The sequence below is a fragment of the Nicotiana tabacum genome, chromosome 5 (assembly GCF_000715075.1).
Source record: "Nicotiana tabacum cultivar K326 chromosome 5, ASM71507v2, whole genome shotgun sequence".
Taxonomy (NCBI): domain Eukaryota; kingdom Viridiplantae; phylum Streptophyta; class Magnoliopsida; order Solanales; family Solanaceae; genus Nicotiana; species Nicotiana tabacum.
In genome coordinates, this window is record NC_134084.1 from 130,430,187 (window position 1) to 130,454,841 (window position 24,655).

The window sequence follows — 24,655 nt, forward strand, 5'->3', positions numbered from 1 at the left end:
ATCACGTCCTGGAAACAGCCTCTCTACCCTTTGGGGTAGGGGTAAGGTCTGCGTACATATTACTCTCCCCAGACCCCATTTGTGGGATTATACTGGGTCGTTGTTGTTGTTGTTGTTGGATCATGTAACCCTTGTTATAGGAGTGACCTAGGGTTAGGGTAGAGTAGCCTCCAAGTTGGTGTTTTGTTAGAGTAGCTTTTAAGCAATCCTGATAGACTCCTAGAATTCCAAGAGTTGTATTGTAATATTTCGAATTTTGGATTTAGCTTGATCTGTTAAAATTTCGATTTATATATCCTCTTAATTTCTTTGAATATTTACTTCTTTATATTTTGATACTCTTTAGTGAAATTTCTGATTTCATTATTGGGGTCACCGGTGGTGTTCTAATATGCCTCAATATGACCTCAGCAAAGCTAGCTTAAATCAACAATACAACAATAACAACAACAATAAATCCAGTGTAATTCCAGCTTAAATCGACAGTATGTGATTCTCTAATTTTAGCCTCTTCTTTTGGATGACAAGATATGTAGGCTTGCTTGTTAATTTTGAACTTGTCAGATTGTCCACTTTTACTAGTTCATCGGATAATTTGTCTAGCCCACAAGCACGGATCATCAAGGTGTTTATTCCAAAGATTGGAGTAGATGACTCACATCAAATTTTGTAGCCGAAGTCAAATGTGTTTCTAAATCATATTTCACTCACCAAATATTTGTCCATTGTGTTTCTTCTTACCAAGATGTCGACTTTTTAAGTCAAATGATGGTGGCTAATCAAACATATGTGTCAGTGTGGGATACAATCAGTTTACCAGGAGGATCGTCCTCTCAATTCGATGGTTTTTTCAAGAAATTCTTACCTTACTAACTATGATAACAATAGCGACTCTAAATAAACTTAGATAAAGAATCCACCCTCTAAAAGCTAATATTCTTTTTATCTAAATGCAGTTAGGGAGAGTCATGTAATTCATTTGGAAGAAGCAATTCGGACATCCACTTGAATCTTCCGTTTCAATTTACATGAGATATAGTTTAACTCGGCACAGAGTTTTAAAAAAAAAAAACATTTAAAACATGTGGTTTTAAAAGCTTAAGGGGTAAAGCTTTGTGAAGTCATAACATTTGTTTGGTTATAAAAGTTTCTCATTAAGAGTAAAACTAGTATTAGTATCAGCGCGATGCGCGGACAAATCATTTCAAATTGCGATGTATGTTATTTGAATCATGTACAAATAACCTTAAAATATATATCTCTCAGATAAAAATTATATAACATGAGAATTTAATTAAGAAGATGATATGAAATTATTGATCAAATCTCGTAGTAGACAACCAATCTTTTTAACATATATTTGTAGCAACCTAACCCCTTGATTTTAGTACTTGCATTTCGTTTCGTTGTCGATATTAAAAAATTCTAAACATGTCATATTTTGATCTGTCTTGTTCGAGCACATTATATCATATTATTTTAACAAAATTCTTACGATCACTTTATTTTTATCAGGAAGTCAAATATGTCTTATTCATCACATCATTTTTTACGTAAATTCTTTTTTTTTGTTCTTCTATTATAGTTATTGTATTATTTAATATTTCACATTATTATACCATCATATAATTTTTTGTTAGCTTATAATTAAATTAATGTCTTGCTTATTATCCTTTTAATAGTATGTGATAAAACTAAATGTTTTATTCTCGAAATTTGATATATTTTTATGTCTTTATCCTCTTATTCATAATATTTTAATCATTTAAATTTGTCAGTAATATTTTTAAATATAATTAATTATTTTATTTTATCTATGTTAAAATTAATTTAAAGTATAAGTATCCTCACACTACCTCTATATTCTTTTTAGTATACATTCTCTTTCCTACTATAAATATTAATTAGTTTTATATTAATATTTTACCTATAACCAAAATTATATCATATTTTGTTTTAAATTGTAACTTTTAATTAGTCTAAAATATTAATACATAAGTTATTTGATTATCATGTTCCAAATGTATTGAGTTCTCTTATAATTAATTTTGTATTAGATGTAGTTAAAGTTTTTTATTAGATGTAGTTAAATTTTCTTTCTTTTTTAGCTATAAGATAAAATTTAATTTTGATTATTAAGATTACCAATATTAGAAATTTATTTTGTATTTTTAAAAATTTATTTAATCATAGAAAAAAATTCTTAATTTTATGAACACATTATTTCTAAATATTGTAATAATATTTTTACTATCATTTTAATTCTTTAAATAATATTTTTTTTTAAAAAAAAATCATCTCAAACTCAAATAATTCTTATCATTTTATTTTCTAAACAGGACCACATTTTCAAAAAATTATGCTATGCATTCAAATTCAAACTAACTGCACTCGATTCAGATATTAATCATAAGTTTAAAATATTAATACATAAGTTATTTGATTATCATTTCCAAATGTATTGAGTTCTCTTATAATTAATTTTGTATTAGATGCAGTTAAATTTTGTTCTTTTTTAGCTACAAGATAAAATTTAATTTTTAATTTTCATTATTAAAATTACCAATATTAGAAATTTATTTTGTATTTTTAAAAATTTATTTAATCATAGAAAAAAAATTCTTAATTTTTTATCACATTATTTCTAAATATTGTAATAATATTTTTACTGTCATTTTAATTCTTTACTTAATATTTTCAAAGAAAAATCTCATCTCAAACTCAAATATTCTTATCATTTTATTTTCTAAACTGAACCGCATTTTCAAATAATTATGATATGCATTCAAACTCAAATTAACTACACTCGATTCAGACACTAATCACAGAAAAATATTTTCTTAATTGTTTGAACATATTATATCTAAATCTTGTAGTAATATTTTCACTGTCATTTTACTTCTTTACATAATTTTTTTTCTTTCTTAGTTTTAAGATACAAATTTAATTTTTGTAAAATTACCTATATTAGAAATTTCTTTTGTAATTTAAAATTTTATTTTTTATTATTATTTTATTTTTCATAAATAAGACTTCAATTTCGTGGTATTATTCATAATTTGAGCATTCGCATCATAGTTTTAAGAACTTTCTAATCTTAAATTCAAATAGTCTTTTCTTTTCATTTCTAATTTCTAATAAGTTAACATAATTTTCCTATTTTTTTAATCTAATATATAGTCTTATTACGTTTTACGTGGTTTTTCATTAACTCGTAACTTTATTTAATATCATTCTCAACTACTTTTCTTTAATCATATAAGATAAATATATAATTTTTTAATTATAAATAAATATTTATTTTGTTTCAAAAATATTGCTCGAAAATTTTAAATTATTTAAAATTTAATAATATTTTTAAGTATTGTATATTTACTTTATTTTATTTTCTAAACTTATGATTTATAAATGTCCTTACATTATCTCTAATTTATTTTTATTGTTCAATATTTTTAGTTTTTTATTTTACTATTAGACTTGAGTAATGTGGACTTATATTATGACTTTTCTTATCATAATATAAAAAAACTTTCTCATCTCAAATTTAAATAAATTTTACACTTTTTCTATGATAAAAAATCTTAGTTTTTTTTTCTATTTATTCTTCATTATTGATTTTATATTATTCAATACCTAATATTATTACATTGTCATGTGAATTTTTATTAGCTTGTTTGAATTTAATATCTATTTTTACCACACTCATTCTAATATAATATAGATAAAAATTAAAATACTTTCTCATTTCAAATTCAAATAATTTCTATCATTCTATTTTCTTAATTGGACCATATTTTCAAAAAATTATGGTATGCTTTCACACTTAAACTAACTAAACTCAATTCAAATATTAATCATAGAAAAATATTTTCTTAATTGTTTGAACACATTATATCTAAATGTTGTAGTATATTTACGTATAAAATATCCGTTTGTACGATTTATCAATATTAATATGAATTTATTTTTCTTGTTATTAAAATATCTTTTGTTGATTATTTAATTTTTCTCTTACCTTATAATTAATTTGTATACTTTATGTAAGATCTTATTTTGCTGCTTGAATTTATTTAGTTTTTAAACTCAATAAATCTTTAATATCTTAAGTAATTTTTAGTTTTATTTTATATTTTAACTTACTCCAAAGTATAAATAGTCATAGGTTATCTCAATTTACGTCTTTATATATATTTTTTTCTATTATAGTTTTTAATTAATTTTTCACCTCCATATTTCTAGCAAAGTAGATGAGTAGATCAATATATAAATATAAATATAAATATAGATATAGATACAAATATACATATAAATTTAATTATAAATATATAGATTAGATTTGTCTAAGATCTATTTAGATTATGTATAAGATTCATTAAACTACTTCCATTAATTATGTTTCTATATATAATTTCTAGTTATTAATGTTGTCCTAAAATTGCCAAGTGGCTTCATTTTAGCTTGCCACTTGGCTTAATCACAATGCATACTACTCTCCTTTTAATATAATATAGATAGATAATTTGTATACTTTATGTAAGATTTTATTTTGCTGCTTGAAATTATTTAATTTTTAAACTCAATAAATCCTTAATATCTTAAGTAAATTTTAGTTTTATTTTATATTTTAACTTACTCCAAAGTATAAATAGTTATAGGTTATCTCAATTTACGTCTTTATATATTTTTATTTTTCCTATTATAGTTTTTAATTAATTTTTCACTCCATATTTCTAGCTAATATAGAAAAAAATCTATGAGTAGATCAATATATAAATATAAGTATAGATATAGATATAGATACAAATATACACATATATTTAATTATAAATATATAGATTAGATTTGTCTAAGATCTATTTAGATTATGTATAAGATTCATTAAACTACTTCCATTAATTATTTTTCCATATATAATTTCTAGTTATTAATGTTGTCCTAAAATTGCCAAGTGGCTTCATTTTAGCTTGCCACTTAGCTTAACCACAATGCATACTGTAGACAATAAATTTGCATCGAGAAAATAAGATCAAGATCGAAAAATATTGCAACAATCGTAGTATTTTATTTCGAATATTTGAGTGTACAATCTCTATGAATCCTCTGATTCTTCCTTCCAATAGTAAATAAATTCAAGGGCCTTTGAGCTTGATCTTGAATATGTATTTGTTGCCACGAACGATGATCTTGTTCTTGAGCTTGATTGTTTAAATTGATCTTGATTCGTTCTTGAGCTTGATTTGTTCCTTTTGAACTTGACTGCTTGAAGTTTGAAACTTGTAGAGAAATTTGCGGCGTTTGATCCACGAGCTCTCTCTTGCTTCTTGTTATAACTTCTGGTCTCTTTTCTCAGTTATGAAGACCCCTCTTTATAGTTGTGGAAGGGAAGAGTTGTGATAAGAACAATCTCTTTCCGACCAATCAAATTGAAGTATGACATGGCCACATTTGATTGGCCAGAACAGGTCACTTGCACACGTGGCGCGATTTCATTGGCCTTTTAGCGTGATTGGACATGCCTTGTCATTTTGACACTTGGCATGGTCCTATTGGCTCTTCCGCCTGACTTGGCGCGCCACGTCATTTGACACGTGGCACCAAACTGGACCTCTAGGAAGATGACATCTTGAGCTTAGTAAAGTGGGTTCATCACTTTAGCCCAATTAAATGGGCTAGCCCAATGGATTAAGACTTATTTATTTAATCCATATATATTGGACTTATATAACTAATTCAATTATATTAGCCCAATAATATTTATTTGGACTAGCATATTAAAATATAGTCCATATTATTTTATCGATTTAAATTTGATAAAATTTTAATGCTTACACATACTCTCTCCTTTTAATATAATATAGATATAGATAGGTAGTAAAATAAAAAGTTTAAAGTTGAATTATTTCCAATTGTAAAAATGTGTTATTTTTTATGGAACGGACCAATAAAAAAAATGTGTAATCTAAATTAAAACAGATAGAGTAAAAAACAGGCATTGCCATCAACTTGACTAGAAGATCCAAATTAAAAAAGTAAACTAAACTTCTCCTAGCGCCCAAGCTAAATAGAATATATACTCGCATGCCTCAAACACGAGTCCGAAGGAGGTTAAATATAACTAAGTACTACTTTATGGTAATGACTAATGAGTAATGTTAGTGTTGTTGTGGTGGTGGTTAACATCAAGGTTTTAAAGGTTAATATTTAATTCCAAGCGTCTCTTTTTTAATCTAGCTTAATGCATAAATTCTCGATTAGGAAAGCGGCACATACTAGCGAATATTAAAAAAAAAAAAAACTCTACCAGGTGGTAAGGGTGTATTGTGGGTCGGGTTCAGTCCGGAACCGGCCCGTGACCGTGGGCCAAACGGGCCGGTCTCTAATGGTGCATAAACCCATAGCGGGCCGGTCCAACCCAAATAGCCCGTGAGCCCGGGACCGTTAAGCCCGGGACAGGCAGGCGGGCCCGGTTCAACCGGGCCTAACGGTCCCCAACGGCTATTTTTAAAACAGGAAAAAAAATTAAAAATGACCAACGGTCAGATTTTTAAAATCTAGCCGTTGGTCTTCAATTTCCAACCGTTTGAGAGTTTAAAAAATAGTCATTTGGCCCCCAAACTTTATTTTAACCCCAAACTTTTTATAATTACACTTTTTCCCAATTTTTAACTATAAATACTCCCTCATTCTTTCATTTTTACTCACAAATTCATCAATCTCTCTCTAATTTTCTTCTATAATTGCTTACTTTATTATTGCAATTTCGTGAAAATTGTGAAGTTGGTGAATTGAAGTATTCAAGTCTTCAACGATATTCAATTTTCAAGAAGTTGTTCGTCAATTCGGTAAAGTCGTTCCAACTCTTAAGTTTTAATATTATAGTTTTGTTTGTTTTATTTAGTATAATTATAATTAATATGGACTTTTCTTTGAAAAAAATATTTGGTGGTAAGGGTAAGGAAAAATCTAAAATTGGTGAATCTATTCGCCAAGCTACTACTCTTCCCCCGGCTCCCCGACCCAAACCTGTTACCCGTCCTCCTCCACCTATTAGTCTTGATAGTGATAACCCTTATTTTCAATTTTTCGATAGTCAATTTTGCCATGATGTTGCACCATGTCAACAATTAAATGAAGAAGTTATGAATGTTCTTTATCCTAGTCAAACTATCTTTGAAAATGATGAGGAAAATGATGATTTAGATGAAACACAACCGGATTTAGATGATACACCTACTAGTCCTGTTAATAACCCAACTGATGCCTCGCCTGACCCTCCTGTAGTAACCCCTACTTTTAATAGACAACCTTCTAAACGGCCCGAAATATCTCTTGTTTGGCACTTTTTTACTCAACTAAGAGAACAAAATAAGGCTAAGTGTAAAACTTGTGGGTTTTTGTTGGTTCATAAATTTATTGGAGACCGTAGCGGTACGAGTAGTTTGACTAGACACATAAAGACACACCCTAGAGATAAAGCTAGATATTTGCAAATGAAAGCTGCGCAAGAGGGAACAAGTGTAGATAGTACAGGTTCAAATCTAGTTCAACCAGGAATTAACACTGTTATACGTGACATTTTATATTATGATCCAAATAAAGATCGTGAAGAATTAGCAAAAATGATTATTATTATGTGTTTACCCTATAGTTTTCCTTCTAACCCTCATCAGTACTCTTCAGATATTGGATCCGTTCGAAAAGAAGAAATTTTGGACTTGCAAAATCACAACCGGAGATAGATGAAGCTTATGAAGAAATGCTAGTGAAACTTGCGCAGGATGCTACTTCGCCCGGAAGCGGTGATGAACAAGCTTCTTTTCCACCACCACCAACGAAAATTCCTCCGAACCTTGAAGGATTTATGAGATTTGTTAGAGATAATACATAGACTAATATGTAACTTGTATTTTGGCACATCTTCCTTAGTTATTTTTCCTTTTAATGGTGGTATTAGTACCTTGTTGTGCTCATTCCATTGGGAGGAGGAAGACTAAGAAAGATATTGCCATTCTTTGTTAATGTCGTAATAATAAAAATTATAAGACATTCCCTTGAATATTTCTTTGCAATTTATTTTGTGTTTAAATTTGATATAGTATATATATATATATATATATATATTATATAAGGCAATATATAATTATATATACACACAATACACCCTTATATATACATACTATATATATTTATATAGCTATATATAAACAATTTATATTAGTATATACATATATAGTTTACAAGAAATTGCATTAGATAAAAAAAAAAAAGCCCGAAAAAAAAAATGCCCGTTATGCCCGTGGGCCCGACCCATTTAGCCCGGGACCATGTGGGCTTAGGACCACCGTGGGCCGGTTCCACCCATTGGGACCGTGAAGACCGGGAGCGTTTGGCCCGGCCCGTTTGGTCCGGACCCGGCCCACAATACAGCCTTACCAGGTGGTAGCGCGAGGTACAAAATTTAACTCCATTCCGACTGAAACGTAAGAAAAACTGTAATAAGCTTATCACAAAGCCTTAGTAAGCAGCGATAATAACTCTAATTGTTCTAAATTTGTTAACGCCCAAAAAAAAAACAGAGTCAACAGTACAACTCGTTGCACTACCAGCAAGCCTAACAACAACATAGTGATTTACTATGAATAGCATCGTGACACATGCAATTGTATTTTGCCTCGGCCTTTTGAATGTGGTAATAAGACTGGTATTCTGCATTATGCAGAGAATGAAAGAGCATGCACCTAAGAGTTATGCGCATAGACTTTTAAGCCACTTCTTACCCAGGATCAATCAATACCAGCAGGTTCATTGATTTGCAATGATGTCTTTGAAAGGCTTGCTTCCAGTTCATTTAACTCGTCTACATCCAGGTCATCATCATCGTCATCCATCTCATCATTATCGGGAATGTCTTTACCATCATAAATGTCCTTGGATGTTGTTAAGGTGCTCGGCTGGACTTTAGCAGAATTTTGATCCGTCTGGAAAAGATCAACGTAAGTACAAAGAAATTAATGAACATGCTGTAGAATGGAAAGGTTGGCCTAATAACTTCAGCTGAACACAAAAAAATTGCTCAAATTCCTTAAACATACAGAAAATAACTGCGAAATTCCACTCATTTCATCCTATCCTATGCAAGGTGGTATCCTGCCCAGATCTATGACAGTCACGGGTGGATTAGAAGAGGCCATGATGCCTCCAAAGGATCCCTGAATCATATTAAAATAGAATTGAAAAAATGCTATAGAAAACATATTCACCTTTGCCTCATCAGACTCCTCTTCCCTTTCATACTTGTCATAGGCCCCAACATCATCCACAAACCAGCTAGAATCCGACATAAACAGTTCACGACCACTGCGAGAAAAGAGATAACAGGTTAATCTAACAATTACATGCACCCCGTTGAAGTGCTATTCTCGGAAAATTAGCACACATGATAAGCTCAACTAGGATGAGGAATGCAACATATAATACCTCATGCGATCATTTTTGGCTCTATCTGCCCTCAGTTTAGCCAAATTGGCCTCCCGTTCTTCCATCTTCTTTTTTTTCCATTTCATAAACAACTCAGGGGTCAAAGGAGTTGAAGAAGTTAATTTCGCAAGCTGCAAGCAAAGTAGAAAACATGAGTCACTGAAGTAAGTGCATTCATGAAAATGTTATCATAAAAGTGCTATTAGCTATCAGTAGTAGAAAAATGATTACTTAGATACAACAATAACCTGTTCTTCAATCTCTTCCTCAACAGGCATTTTTTCAGTTTCCTCTTCTAGGAGAGCCTTCATCTGTGATTTTAGAATATATCCAGGGGGAAGAGCATGCCTATAGTGGCAATCTTTACCACCGTTAGGACAGACCCAAAACCAACCATATTGCTTCTTTTCCACAGCTTCCAAAAAGTATTTACATACCTGCAAGTAGTTAAACATTATATCACACAATAGCTACTAGCTAAATATAGCCTTAAATTGCAGAGGAAAAAAGAAGAAGCTTTAAATCCAAATGAAAAAGGACTAACTGAACGAGTTACAGAGAACTGAGCCAACAAGTTAAATCATGTCCTGACTATGACTTTTGCAAAGTTAAGACCACAATGCAAGTAAACGTGAAACGAGAAAGGGAGGTACTTACTATGTCAGTAGGTTTGTTTTTGTTATACTCCTGACTTTTTGACGCCACAACCTTCTCCAAAGTCTCCTGATCCCAGTCCTCCATTGTCCCCTTCTCTTTTTCTTTTTTTGTGACAAACAAATTAAACAAGATAATTAAAACCGTAGTCAAGATAATCATGAGGTTGGGACATTCGAGTCACCAAGGAGCGGAAAAGTGGGAAAAGCCAGTATTGGTCGCTAGAAGGGAGGGGTTTTAGGGGTGATTTTATCATATAAAAAAGAATCACTGTAAATATCAAAGAGTAAGATCCAGCTTAACCACCTTCATCACGTTTATCACTGCAAATGTCAATCTTCTCTCCTTTTGTCTGAACATTCAAATCGTGGGAGAACTTGCACTTAAAACCCTTAGCACATTGTCCCGCCTTAAAGAACTCGCACAAGATAGATTTTGGATCAACACCTGAAGATAAAACACCCATCTTTCTTTACTTCGATACAATAAGTTCTGCAGCTATATTTGCACAGCTAAAGATTACAACTTAACAAAGAGAGATAATATAGCAGCAGTTGACACAAAACCAAAAAAATTTATGATCCTTAAAGAGATAACAATAATCAACAAACAAATGACTTTTTTTCACTAAACTGATAGGCAGCATCAGATAAGATGCCTGCAGAATAGAATTAGAATTCGTCAAAGCCAATTTATTCCGAGCATTTATGCTATAAATAAAACTAGACATTTTTTGAAAATAACAGAGAAAAAACTATATCAATGAAGTTTCTCAGTACTATAAATGCATGAGTTTAAGTTTTATGCCCCGGATGATATAAAGACAAGTATCATATTTAATATAGCTTTAATTGGTAAACTACAAAAAAATGTTGAGTAATGTGCTACAACAGGTTAAAATTCCCTTTTGATGGTGTAACAAAACCTTTACACCAACTTAAACCCTATAAATGCATAACCTTTTGCGTCTACATTCTCCACCTTCCGACCCCAAAAGAAAGAAAAAATATTAATACTAACAATAAACCAAAGAGAGTGTGACTCATATTGATCCAATTAATATCAATTGGGCACAAAAAAGATTATGTTAAATCGGTCACAAAGGGAAAAGAAGTTACCAATAGGTACTTTGGGCTGACTAATAGCAACCTTAAACAATTCATTCAGCTCTTTTCTTTAGCTTTCTCTTCCTCCTTCTTTTTCTGTCAACTTAATAACTGTCAGTAACTATCTAAAAAAATTACACAAAAATAATACTATAGAAAAGGATAAAATTGGAACCTTGGAATCTGCTTTTTTAGGATCAGCTTTAGGCTGAACAGATTGTTTGAGGGATTGAACGTATTTTTGGATTTATTTTTATTCTTAAGACCGAAGGTCTTGTCTTCGATTATCTTCTGCTTCGTTGCTAAATCGGCTTTTGATTGCTGCTTCGGAGGCATCTTCGATTTTCATTCAATCGCTAATCACCCTTGATAGACTGATTATGGTTTTCGTCGGAACTGGGGATTGAAACTCGCTGGTGGCCGTAGCCGGAGGTGAAGGCCTGGGTTTGCTTTGGCTTCGAGAAGGTGCTTGAAATGTCAAAGTGGCGGTTATGAAATATAAGTCAAAGTACCAATATGGAATAAACATAAAAATAATTTAGTAAAACACGAACAAGAAATAGAAATAGAGAAAGAAGAGATTTTCTTCTTCAATTGTGTGTGTTTTTTTATTTATTACAAGACCTTTATATAGGCATGAAAAGTGAAGAAAATATGTCATATAATATTTCATTAAACATAGAAAATATGTCATTGAATATGTCATTAAGCATTTGACATGAAGATCATGGAGGAAGAGTAGACATCCACCATAATATGATATTTATCATAACACTCTCCCTTGGATGTCCATAAATAATGTGCCTTGTTAAAACCTTATTAGGAAAAAACCCTATGGGAAAAAAATCCTAATGAAGGAAAAAGAATACACATATTTAGAAATACGCCTTTTGGTTGCCTCGTTAAAAACCTTGCAAGGAAAACCCGGTGGGACAAAACCTTGTAAGGAAAAAAGAGTACACCGCGTATTAACTCCTCCTGATGAGAGCATCAGTTCACATCCTTCAGCCTTCGCATCCCAATCTTGTACACCAGTTTCTTGAAGGTTGACGTCAGTAGAGATTTGGTGAACAAATCAACCATATTATCACTTGAACGAATCTGTTGCACATTGATATCACCATTCTTTTGAAGATCATGTGTGAAAAATAACTTTGGTGAAATGTGTTTTGTCTTATCTCCTTTTATGAATCATCCCTTCAATTGGGCTATGCATGCTGCATTGTCTTCATACAAAATTATGGGTAGTTTGTCACACTTCAAACCACATTTGTCTCGGATAAGATATATTATAGACCTCAACCAAATACATTCTCGACTTGCTTCATGAATAGAAATTATCTCAGCATGATTAGAAGAAGTAGCCACGATTGATTGCTTAGTCGATCGCCAAGATATGGCAGTGCCTCCACATGTAAACACATAGCATGTTTGAGATCAAGCCTTATGTGTGTCAGATAAATACTCTACATCGGCATAACCAACAAGATCGGGATTGCAATCATTGTCATAAAATAAGCCCACATTGGTAGTCCCTTTTAGATAACATAATATGTGTTTGATTTCACTCCAATATCTCCTTGTAGGAGCAGAGCTATATCTTGTTAAGACATTAACTGAAAATGTTATGCCACGCCTTTTAGTGTTAGCAAGATACATTAGTGCATCAATTGCACTAAGATATGATACTTCAGGACCAACAAGTTCTTCATTATTTTCATGAGGTCGGAATGGATCTTTATTTATATCGAGTGATCTCACAACCATCGGGGTACTAAATGCATGTGCTTTATCCATATAAAATCACTTTAAAATCTTTTCAGTGTATGCTGATTGATTGATAAAAATTTCATCTTTCATATACTCAATTTGTAGACAAAGACAAAATTTTGTCTTTCAAAGATCTTTCATTTCAAATTCTTTCTTTAAACAGTTTACTGCTTTAGGAAGCTGCCTGGGAGTTGTAATGATATTTGAATCAACAACATACACAAAGATTATAACAAATTCAAATATTTTTATAAATATACAAGGACAAATTGAATAATTCTTGTACCCTTCTTTCAACAGGTACTCACACAGACGATTATACCACATGCGCCTTGATTGTTTCAATCCATATAAGGATTTTTGAAGCTTTATTTAATAAATTTCTTGGAAACATTAATATGCTTCAGAACAATTTTAATCCTTCAATGATTTCCATTATACGCATATCAAGTTTTCATGTATTGCCAGATTAAAACCTGAAATAATTATATCCACCATAAGAGAACATGTCTCCATATAATCAATGTGACGATATTTACTAATTTTCTTGTGTCACAAGTCGTCTTTATGTCTATCGACATAAACTTTTTGCACAAGAACACATTTATACCTCCATTGGCTTTATACTTTCAGGTGTTGGGACTATCCGCCCAACTTCACATTTTTTCAAGTGAAGTCAATTTTCATTGTGTATTTTTCATTTGGCCAATCATTTATCTGTCCAAATTTTATGACAGATTTGAGCTTAAGATCCTCGTCAATATTAATAATATTGAGCTCTATAATGTTAACAATATCGTCGACGATCATTTTATATCGGTTCAATTATTGCACAATAAAGACATAACTTATTGAGATCTCTTTATCTCATTATTTTCAGGCACCTGAGCCTCTCGCATGAGGTCTTATGAAGTGTTATGTCGTGGTGCTCTTCTAGAGCACTTGCCTCCTTATTATGACCATCTTGAACATTTGCCCCTCTCCTTCTTCAAGGAGTTTTATCTTTGGAACCGATTGGTCTGTTACGCTTCATGCGTGCCATAGACTTTGTCCCTTAAGGACTTTATTCTATTTGGAGCATTAACAGCTGAAATATGACATTTAGCTTTGGGTCAGCAAATGCGTCTGGCAATAATTTATAAATTAATTATCACTTGAACTTCAAGTTCATATTTTCTTGTACGAGGATCTATATGTATTCCTAATAATTCATTTTACGTATCACTTTCTCAGCTATCCATTTTCTCCCCCTAATGTTGGGATCACCAACACATTTCTCAACCTTCTTTGGGAACCCATCTTTGTGCATTGTGGTTGCATAATTAAATAATATATCACATTCATATTTCTATATAGAAATTATTTATTTCCTGACCCTGAACCGATTGTGATAGAGAGAAATTTTCATAACTTGGCTAGATGCATACAAGTGCTGGTGTACATTAAATAATACATCTCATACCAAATTTCATTTTTGGGAGTTTTGTTCTCATAACCAATGATTTAGCTATAATTAGAGGCATACAATTTTCGCTAAACCAACTTGGATTTAAACCAGTATTATCAAGATAAATCATCATAATTTATATTCTGGAACTGTGCTCTAATAATTTGAGCAAGCAATCTTGCAAAAGTCAAATTGCAAGTTGATAACAAATGCACATGTGACCATAGAATAGATGCATCTATTAAAATCATATAATAGTAAACGGTCCACATGGCAGGTGACTGGGCCCATATATTTATCATCTTTTATTCGTTCCAGAAATCAAGGGATTCAATCCCAACCTTAACTGGTATATCATGAGAATAAGCAGCACAAGAGAATTCTTGAAGAATCTTCTATTCTTCAATATATGTCAATGTAATTCTTAATTATTTTTTTGCATCATAATTGAACCGGGATGGTCAACCGGTCATGCCCACTAATATTTATTTTAGTAAACCTCTAGTTTACTTGTGGCATATAATTCCAGCATCATGCTTATATTTGTGTAGTACAAATAGAAAGAAAATCGGGTAATCTTTCATATTTACCCGGTATGATTATAGAAATATGAAGATATTCAATCTTCCTTTCATTCATAGTCTCAATATGCCAATCACTTTGACTTATACATTTGAAATTCAAAAAGTTTCTTTTGAAACTTTACAATATTAATGTCATGAATAATTTTATTCATCCGGATAGTAACAAAGTAGTTTTTCCGGAGCTCTTAACAACTTTTGTACTACAAGATCTTTTATGATACCATTCATATGGTAAATATCTCCTTCACTGAGAAAATTATATCATAATAAATTGTCATGGTCAAAATTATCATAAGCAAAATCATTTCTTGCTTTAATTTTGCCTTTAATAATTTTTTATAAGGCATGCCAAAATATTTTGGCGTATCACATATACGAGACCAATGACATATTCATGTAACCGCAAAATAATATTTATTCTCTTTATTTCACTCAAACCTCCCTTAAAGGTGAGTTGTGTGCTATTCATCCCAACATGCCTTGCATGTCTTTATTTATTACTTTTATCACATATTACCACATTCACCTTTAGGAATGGGTCAGCATTCTCAATGCTTATCGCAAGTCACATTCTCTTCAAGGAATGGATCATAATGAGCGATGTGCTTCATACCAATTTGATGGCAAACGTTGCCTTCACATTTTGAAGGACTATTTTGAGAACCCTTATTGTTCTCCTTTTATAATCATTGTGATGATTATTATTATTTGGAACTCTCACGTTCATTGTTCAATCACTTATCTTCATTTAGACTTATTATGCACTGCTACCACATTCACTTCAAGAATAAAGCTAATCAAGTGGGACAATCTTCATGCCTTTTCATGAAAAATATATTATTTTTCTTTAGTCATCATTATATCATCAATATGGTACATTGGGACTCAAACCCAATGTCTTACCAATATAAAGACATGTTAGGCCATAATAAATTGGGACTCAAACCCAACTCTTATCATTATGGAGCATCAGGACTTGATCTCGATGTCTTACCCTCAATCAATGGCATAATAGGCTAAACAATATTGAGATTCATTCTCAAGCCTTAATTTCAATCACATGCCAATAAAATTGTATGCAACTAATTTGCAACTTAACAAATCAAATTTGTTTTCTTAAATAAGTGTACAAATCTCAAATCAGCGTAAAACTTTATCAATTATTTGTAGCATCTATATGAAGTACAACCATTTGTAGTCAGAATATTCCTTCTAAATTCTATTAGAATTTAATTGGATCATAAAATCATTGTCATAATATTTATTGAGCTTCTCTCGAAAATATTATTGTTTTCGGGGTATACCCTACCTATTGGATTTGATTTAACGCCATGACTTTCCTTCACTCAATTCAACCAAACAATTAGTGAATAAATTTATCAAAAGTACAACATATAGGTAACAACACATATATAGTACTAATATATAAATTCAGCATTTATATTACCTGAAAAGTGACATTATAGGTAACAACTTACCAGTTGTAGCTTATGCATCATTCATATAAAATACTTAAAAATGGTAAGTCAGTAGCGAGCATCAAGTAGATCATGGATACTCGAAAATACCTCTTCTAGTAGTTTAAATTTTAGACGACTAAAACTTCAGAAAAATACTGTTTCATTGAGTTCTTTTGCTAATTTCTGAAATTTTCCTGGTGATGCAACAAGTCCTGACTAGCTGACTGTTACAACCCATATCCACATGTGTTAGTTCATGCCATATATTAGTTAACATAAATCTAAGGAGTTGTTATTTCTGTATAAAGGTAAGTAACCTCTTACTCTATATGTATTTAAGATTATCCAAGTTGCGGCTAAGCCATTGAAGCTAGAACTTGTGAGATATATATCGAAAGGTTTGGTAGTAGTGTTATTGTTTTGTGGACTGTTTTGCGTTGTTGTTGGGCTGCGTATTTTACTACTATCTTGTGGAGTTTTGGAGGAGGAAGGGTGTGGAGAAACACCATATATATGTAGGTTTATGGGCTGATAGTTATTCGTAACATTTCCAGGTTGTTTGACACGACTACGGTGGTCGTCGTATGTATGGAGTGATTAGGCTGTGTGTGGACTATTTCGGGAGGCTCAATATGTTTATTATTGATGATGTTTGGGCTGTTTGGTGATTGTTTTGAATGGTGTGAGGTCATATATATAGGGGAGGTGCTGTCCGTTTCATCGTAAAATAGGTTGTGGTTGATACATAATAGTTATGACGCTTAAATGATAACGATAGTATCGTTTCTCTTATTGTAGACTAAGGAGTTTTGACAATTGCATAGCTTGAGATTGGGGCAGTATATACAAGGTATGTGAGGCTATCCCTTTCCTTCTTTTGCACGACTCCGATTGTACATAATGTAATGAACGAGCTTCCAAAGATACTCTACTCTTAGAAGCTAGCAGTACTTACATTGTTTTCCCTCTTATGGAACGATTGATGTTAATGTTGCTTCTCTTATTCTTATGTTATCAATGTTATTGGTACTTCCTGATTCTTATAAGGTTCATAGTGAAGAGTTAGTCCTAATAACGTGTACAGAGGATACCGACCTTACGTCACTCCGAAAGGTTTAGAATGTGATTCCATGAGTCGAGCATGCATTATATATATGTATCTATTTTACTCTACCGAGCCACGCTATAGTTGGCCGGGTACGGCACCTATTGTGCAACCACTGATCAGTTGGGTTTTACCGAGCTCCACGTGGCCGGGTACGATTCTACCGAGCCTATTATGGCCGGGTACGATATGATGATGATGATGCCCACAGAGGCGAATGCTTTAAAGGTTTATGTATTTATACATATGTATCATGCATTTCATGTAAGTAGCCCTCAGAGGTACTAAGATGTTACAGGTTGTATATTCTCTATCCTTGCTTACATTACTGATCGTATTTATGGTTCCTTGCCTTACATACTCAGTACTTTATTCGTACTGACATCCTTTTATTTGTGGACGCTGCATGTCGTGCTGCAGGTCCTGATAGACAGGCAGGTACAGCTCCCCCACCACAGTAGATCAGCGGTGATTGGCGAGATCCCTTCTCCGGACTTGCCTTGGTCTTGGTATGCAATTTTTGTTATAGACATTATGGGTATGTCGGGGCCCTGTTCCGGCTATGTTGCAACACTTATGTTCTTTTAGAGGCTCATAGACAGGTGTCGGCTCATGTATAGTTTGGTATGCCTTGTCAGCTAGTTTTTGTTGTATAGTCTTTCATAGTAGCGTGGTAGCTCATACCTTATACGTAGTTTCTTGATTGTCTGGTCATCCCCTGCTATGTATTTTCATGCCGTCATATTTTATTGCTGGTTGTCCATGATCTAGGTCTACCATTTATATTGATCTCGTCAGCCTTAAAAGATAATAATGAAGGTTAGATGAAATGTACGTTGGTGCTCGGCAAGTGTGGTCGGGTGCTAGTCATGGCCCTTCAGTTTGGGTCGTGACAAACTTGGTATCAGAGCAAGTCTGTCCTAGGGGTTGTCTATGAGCTGTGTCTAGTAGAGTCTTGATTATGGATGTGTAGCGCGCCACATTTATAATCAGGAGGCTACATGACATCTAGGGTTGTTACCTTCTTCCTGAATCTAGATCGTGCGTAGAGTTGAGTCGTAAGTGTTTGTCTCTAATATTCACCTTGTTTTTTTCAGTGATGCCTTCGACTAGGAAGCAAACGATTAGTAGGCGGCTTGATACAGCAGCGGGAGAGGGTACCAGTCAGGTGCCCCAAGTCAGAGCAGGACAAAGTGAGGCTCAAAGTGAGATGCCCTCTCATACCTCATCTACTCCATCTCCTCCAGAGGATATTAGAAGGCACCCAGCGCCTCCAGTTCCTTCGTCTGACACTCCAGACCAGGATATGCGGAGTGCTTTGCAGTTATTGACTAGCTTGGTAGCTGCTCAGGCTCAGAGGCAGAATACATGTGCTGCTGAGAAACCAGTTAGTACAAGAGTTCGTGATTTTATTAATTTAGACCCTCCAGTGTTTACCGGATCAGACCCCAAGGAGGACCCACAGACGTTTATTGACCAGGTTCATCGTACACTTCGTGTTATGCATGTTAGTGATACAGAGACAGTAGAGTTGGATTCTTATCGGCTACGGGATTTAGCGGTTCTCTGGTATGATAATTGGGAGAGATCTAGGGGTCCGAACCCTCCTCCAGCTGTGTGGAAGGAATTTTCTGAGGCCTTTCTTTGTCACTACTTGCCAGTTGAGATATGACGAGCTAGAGCTGATAAGTTCTTGAACCTTAGACAAGGTAATATGAGTGTACGAGAGTACAGTATGCAGTTTGATTCTTTGGCAAGGTATGCTCCCCATATAGTGGCCGAGATGAGTGATAGGGTGCATATGTTCGTGAATGGGTTGGGACCACATCTGATAAATGAGTGTACGACAGCCTCCTTGGTGGAGGGCATGGATATTTCCCGTATTCAAGCTTATGCCCAGACCCTAGAGGATCGTAAGCGCCAGCAGAGGGCAGTTAGGGAGCAGGATAGAGGCCAGCATAAGAGGGCAAGATTTGCAGGGTATTCTGATGACTTCAGAGGCCGCATCAGGCCACAGTTTTCGAGGAGTTCGGCGCCACCTGTATCTAGTGCTCCTCCACAATTTCAGAGGCCTCGATATGATCGATCCTATTCTGGTCCAGGTCAGAGTTCGCGGGCATCTGGCTCGCAACATCACAGGGAAACTAGTCAGATGAGACCCTCAACACCACATTGTGATCAGCGCGGCAAGGCCCACTTTGGACTGTGTCGTCGAGGTTCTGATGCATGCTATTCGTGCGGGCATCCTGGCCATATGATGCGGGATTGTCCTAATAGAGGAGGTGATGGTATGGCTCAGCCGACTGGATCTGTGTCTGGTTCTTCCTCATCAGTTCGACCTCCAGCACGGGGTTTTCAGCAGTCGACAGGTCGTGGTAGGGGTAGAGGTGCAGTGCCGAGTTCGAGTGGTGCTCAAAATCAAACCTATGCTCTAGTAGGTCGACAGGATCTCGAGTCGTCTCCAGATGTTGTTACAGGTATTATATCTGTGTTTTCTTATGATGTATATGCGTTGATTGATCCGGGATCTACATTATCATATGTTACACCCTTTGTGGCTAATAAGTTTGGCATTGAACCTGAATTGATAAGTAAACCCCTCGCGGTATCTACTCCGATAGGAGATTCTGTGATTGCTAGAAGGGTATATAGAGGTTGCACTGTGATGATTTGTAGTCGTCAAACCTCGGCAAATTTATTTGAGTTAGAAATGGTTGATTTTGATGTGATAATGGGAATGGACTGGTTGGCCTCATGCTATGCAAATGTTGACTGTCGTACGAAGATGGTTAGGTTCCAATTTCCGGGTGAACCCGTCATTGAATGGAAAGGGAACATTGCTACACCGAAAGGTAGGTTTATTTCCTATCTTAAGGCAAGGAAAATGATCTCAAAAGGTTACATTTATCATCTCGTTCGCGTTAGGGATGTGGAGGCAAAACCGCCTACTTTACAATCAATCCCTGTGGTCAACGAATTCCCAGATGTTTTCCCAGATGAACTCCCAGGCCTTCCTCCTGAAAGGGAGATTGAGTTTAGCATTGATGTGTTACCTGACACTCAACCGATCTCTATTCCTCCATACAGAATGGCCCCGGCAGAGTTGCGAGAGTTGAAGGTGCAGTTGAAGGACTTGCTGGATAAGGGCTTTATTAGGCCTAGCACTTCACCTTGGGGTGCACCAGTCCTATTCGTGCGGAAGAAAGACGGGTCGTTACGGATGTGTATCGACTATCGACAGTTGAATAAGTCTACTATAAAGAACAAGTATCCACTTCCAAGAATTGATGACCTGTTTGACCAACTCCAGGGTGCCAAGTATTTCTCCAAGATTGATTTACATTCAGGGTATCATCAGGTAAGGGTTAGGGAGAAAGATATTCCAAAGACGGCCTTCCGGACAAGATATGGGCACTTTGAGTTCTTGGTGATGTCGTTCGGGCTAACAAATGCCCCAGCAGCTTTTATGGATCTCATGAATACTATATTCAGGCCCTATCTTGATGTGTTCGTGATTGTATTCATTGATGACATTCTAGTGTATTCTCGTTCGGAGGCGGAACACGTGGGCCACTTGCGGATAGTATTACAGACGCTTCAGGATCGTAAGTTATATGCTAAGCTCTCCAAATGTGAATTCTGGCTGAACTCAGTAGCATTCCTTGGCCATGTGATATCTGATGAGGGTATTAGTGTCGACACTCAGAAGATCGATGCAGTAAAGAATTGGCCGAGACCTACAACACCATCAGAAGTCCGCAGCTTCCTAGGACTAGCAGGATATTATAGGCGGTTTGTAGAAGGATTTTCCTCTATATCATCACCATTGACTAAGTTAACACAAAAAGCTACCAAATTCCAGTGGTCTGACACTTGTGAACGTAGTTTTCAGGAGCTGAAGAATCGATTGACATCTGCACCAGTGCTCACTCTTCCTGAAGGAACAGAAGATTATGTGGTATATTGTGATGCCTCAGGTATAGGTTTGGGGTGCGTATTGATGCAGCGTGGGAATGTGATTGCTTATGCATCAAGACAATTGAAGAAGCATGAAAAGAATTATCCAACCCATGATTTGGAATTGGCTGCAGTAATATATGCTTTGAAGATATGGCGGCACTACTTATACGGCGTCCATGTTGACATCTACACAGATCACAAGAGTTTACAATACATCTTCAAGCAGAAAGAGTTGAATTTGAGGCAGCGTAGGTGGCTTGAATTATTGAAAGACTACGACGTCGAGATATTGTATCATCCCGGTAAAGCCAATGTTGTGGCAGATGCTCTCAGCCGTAAATCAATGGGAAGCTTAGTACATATTGAGGCAGGTAGATGGGGGTTGATTAAAGAGCTTCATCAGCTAGCCAATATGAGAATCAGATTGTTAGACTCTGATGACGGAGGTGTTACTGTACAGAATACATCAGAATCATCTTTGGTAGCCGAGGTAAAAGCACGACAATATGAAGATCCTATCTTAGTACGATTAAGAGAAAGCATTCAACAGTGTAAAAGTATGGCTTTTGGGATCGGAAAAGATGGGGCACTGAGATACCAGAGCCGATTGTGTGTGCCTAATGTGGCAGGGTTGCGAGAGAAGATTATGAATGAGATTCATCAATCCCGATATTCCATCCATCCCGGCTCGACAAAGATGTATCATGATGTCAAGGAGCAGTATTGGTGGGATAATATGAAGAAGTCTATTGCAGAATTTGTGGCCCAGTGTCCCAATTGTCAACAAGTAAAGATAGAACATCAGAAACCCGGTGGATTGCTTCAAAATATAGAGATTCCGACCTGGAAGTGGGAGGTGATTAATATGGACTTCATTATTGGATTACCTCGCTCTTATCATAAGTTTGACTCCATCTGGGTGATAATTGATCGACTTACAAAATGTGCCCATTTTCTGCCAGTGAAGACAACTTACACGGCTGAAGATTATGCGAAGTTGTATATCAAGGAGATTGTTAGGCTTCATGGTGTGCCCATATCTATTATATCAGACCGAGGAGCTCAATTTACGGCTAACTTTTGGAGGTCTTTCCAGAAGGGTTTAGGTACACAAGTAAATCTCAGCACTGCATTTCATCCGCAGACTGACGGACAGGCTGAACGTACCATTCAGACACTGGAAGATATGCTACGAGCATGTGTTCTAGATTTTAAGGGGAATTGGGATGATCATCTTCCACTCATAGAATTCGCCTATAACAATAGCTACCATTCCAGTATTAAAATGGCCCCATATGAGGCACTATACGGGAGGAGATGTAGATCACCAATTGGATGGTTCGAAGTTGGTGAAACAGAATTATATGGGCCAGATTTGATTCACCAAGCTATTGAGAAGGTGAAAGTGATACAGGAGCGATTGAGGACGGCACAAAGCAGGCAAAAATCTTATTCTGATGTCCGACGTCGTGATCTAGAGTTTGAGGTTAGTGATTGGGTTTTCCTGAGGATCTCACCAATGAAGGGTATTATGCGTTTTGGGAAGAAAGGTAAGCTGAGTCCAAGGTATATCGGGCCGTATAAAATTCTTCGACGGATTGGACAGGTTGCTTATGAGTTAGAATTGCCATCCGAATTGGAATTTGTTCACCCGGTATTCCATGTATCTATGTTGAGAAAATGTATTGGAGACCCTTCTCGAGTCATCCCTATCAAAGATGTACAAGTTACAGAGGACCTATCATATGAAGAAGTGCCAGTGGCGATATTAGATCGGCAAGTCCGCAAGCTGAGAACAAAAGATGTAGCTTCCGTCAAAGTATTGTGGAGGAACAAAAATATGGAAGAAATGACATGGGAAACAGAAGAGGAGATGAAGTCTAAATACCCTTACTTATTCCAGAATGAAGATAACAAGGATGCTGGTAGAAGACAGGATACATTGGAAGAAGAAACGGCTTTATGAGGTAAGCAATAATTTGAGAATACTCCTCCTTAATACAAAATGGTGATATGTAGATAATGTAAATACGCATAATGCTTTGTGTAGCCTTGTGAAGCCATATGTTGGGCTTAATTACATGCAAGTTTTGCTAGTGACCATTTTATAGGGGAAAATTGATCGGAAATTTCCATTGGAATCCACGGTGATTTAAACTCCCCCTAAACCCTTACATTCGAGGACGAATGTTCCTAAGGGGGAGGGTGTTACAACCCATATCCACATGTGTTAGTTCATGCCATATATTAGTTAACATAAATCCAAGAAGGAATTATCTTTGAGATGATAAGAAGTCAATCCTATTGGTCTTAAGTGATACAAGAGTGTATAAGGGTGATTAACCAATATTAGAAGTTAAACGAATCAAGGATGTTGTAACTCATATTTTTAGGTAATCTAGCGGTGCTTAATACACTCAAGAGGTCATTTATTAAGGTATTTTAATCATATAATATCCGTATCATAAGTCTTGAAGTCAAACGAGTTATGAAACAAAAGTCGACAAAAGTTGTCGCAACTTAGGTTCATAATTTTACTTAAACATTAGGTCAAATGTTTCTAATCTTTTATCATAATTTACAAGGAATTACGGGGTGATCTACCCACCAAATTAAAGATCTATGAGTCTAGTTTCCAACGCATTAAACCGTTCATCGATACGATCTCGGAGTAGAGAGATATTCGCGTTTTCGCGAGACTGCGCCAAGCACCTCTCTATGGGGCCCACTAAGTCGGTTTAAGATATTTGGACCTATATAGGATGACTCCAACCCGTTTTAAGTCATTTCTTTTCACTATTTTCAGACCTTAGAACCCTAGGAACATCCTCTCAAGGTTCTCTCAAGATTCAAGACCCAAAAAGGGCAAACAACACAAATCAAGTGTCGGGAATTCCGTGGCGCTAGTAAGTCTCTTGTTCTTCTTGTTGTTGCTCATTTTTGTGTCGTTCCAGCTCATGTGGGAGGTGGTTTTAAAGGGTTTATGTTCTGTAAATACTCCCTCATGTTCTTAATATCAATCCTAGGTGATTTCAAGCCTTCTAAAGTGATTCTAGTGCCGAAAAACACTAATTGATCGCTAGTTTCATTTT

The 24,655-nt window shown here is 34.9% G+C and overlaps 1 protein-coding gene and 1 pseudogene across 1 annotated transcript; one reads left to right on the top strand and one right to left on the bottom strand.

Annotated features, from left to right (window-relative positions):
* Positions 1 to 8,600: 8,600 nt before the first annotated feature.
* Positions 8,601 to 11,719, bottom strand: LOC107779685 (zinc finger CCCH domain-containing protein 11-like; annotated as a pseudogene).
* A 10,403-nt stretch (positions 11,720 to 22,122) lies between these two features.
* Positions 22,123 to 23,529, top strand: LOC142180967 (uncharacterized). The gene is made up of 3 exons (XM_075253075.1): positions 22,123 to 22,358; positions 22,710 to 23,141; positions 23,241 to 23,529. Exons 1-3 carry the CDS (start codon positions 22,123 to 22,125, stop codon positions 23,527 to 23,529), a joined length of 957 nt encoding a protein of 318 aa, XP_075109176.1.
* Positions 23,530 to 24,655: the final 1,126 nt, after the last annotated feature.

Bases quoted from the DNA above. Each gene is read 5' to 3' on its own strand.
- LOC142180967 (XM_075253075.1), top strand. From the start codon at position 22,123: ATGGCTTTTGGGATCGGAAAAGATGGGGCACTGAGATACCAGAGCCGA. The intron at 22,359-22,709 runs AGAACATCAGAA...TCATCCGCAGAC, and splicing joins AATTGTCAACAAGTAAAGAT to TGACGGACAGGCTGAACGTA. The intron at 23,142-23,240 runs GTATAAAATTCT...ATCTATGTTGAG, and splicing joins AGTCCAAGGTATATCGGGCC to AAAATGTATTGGAGACCCTT.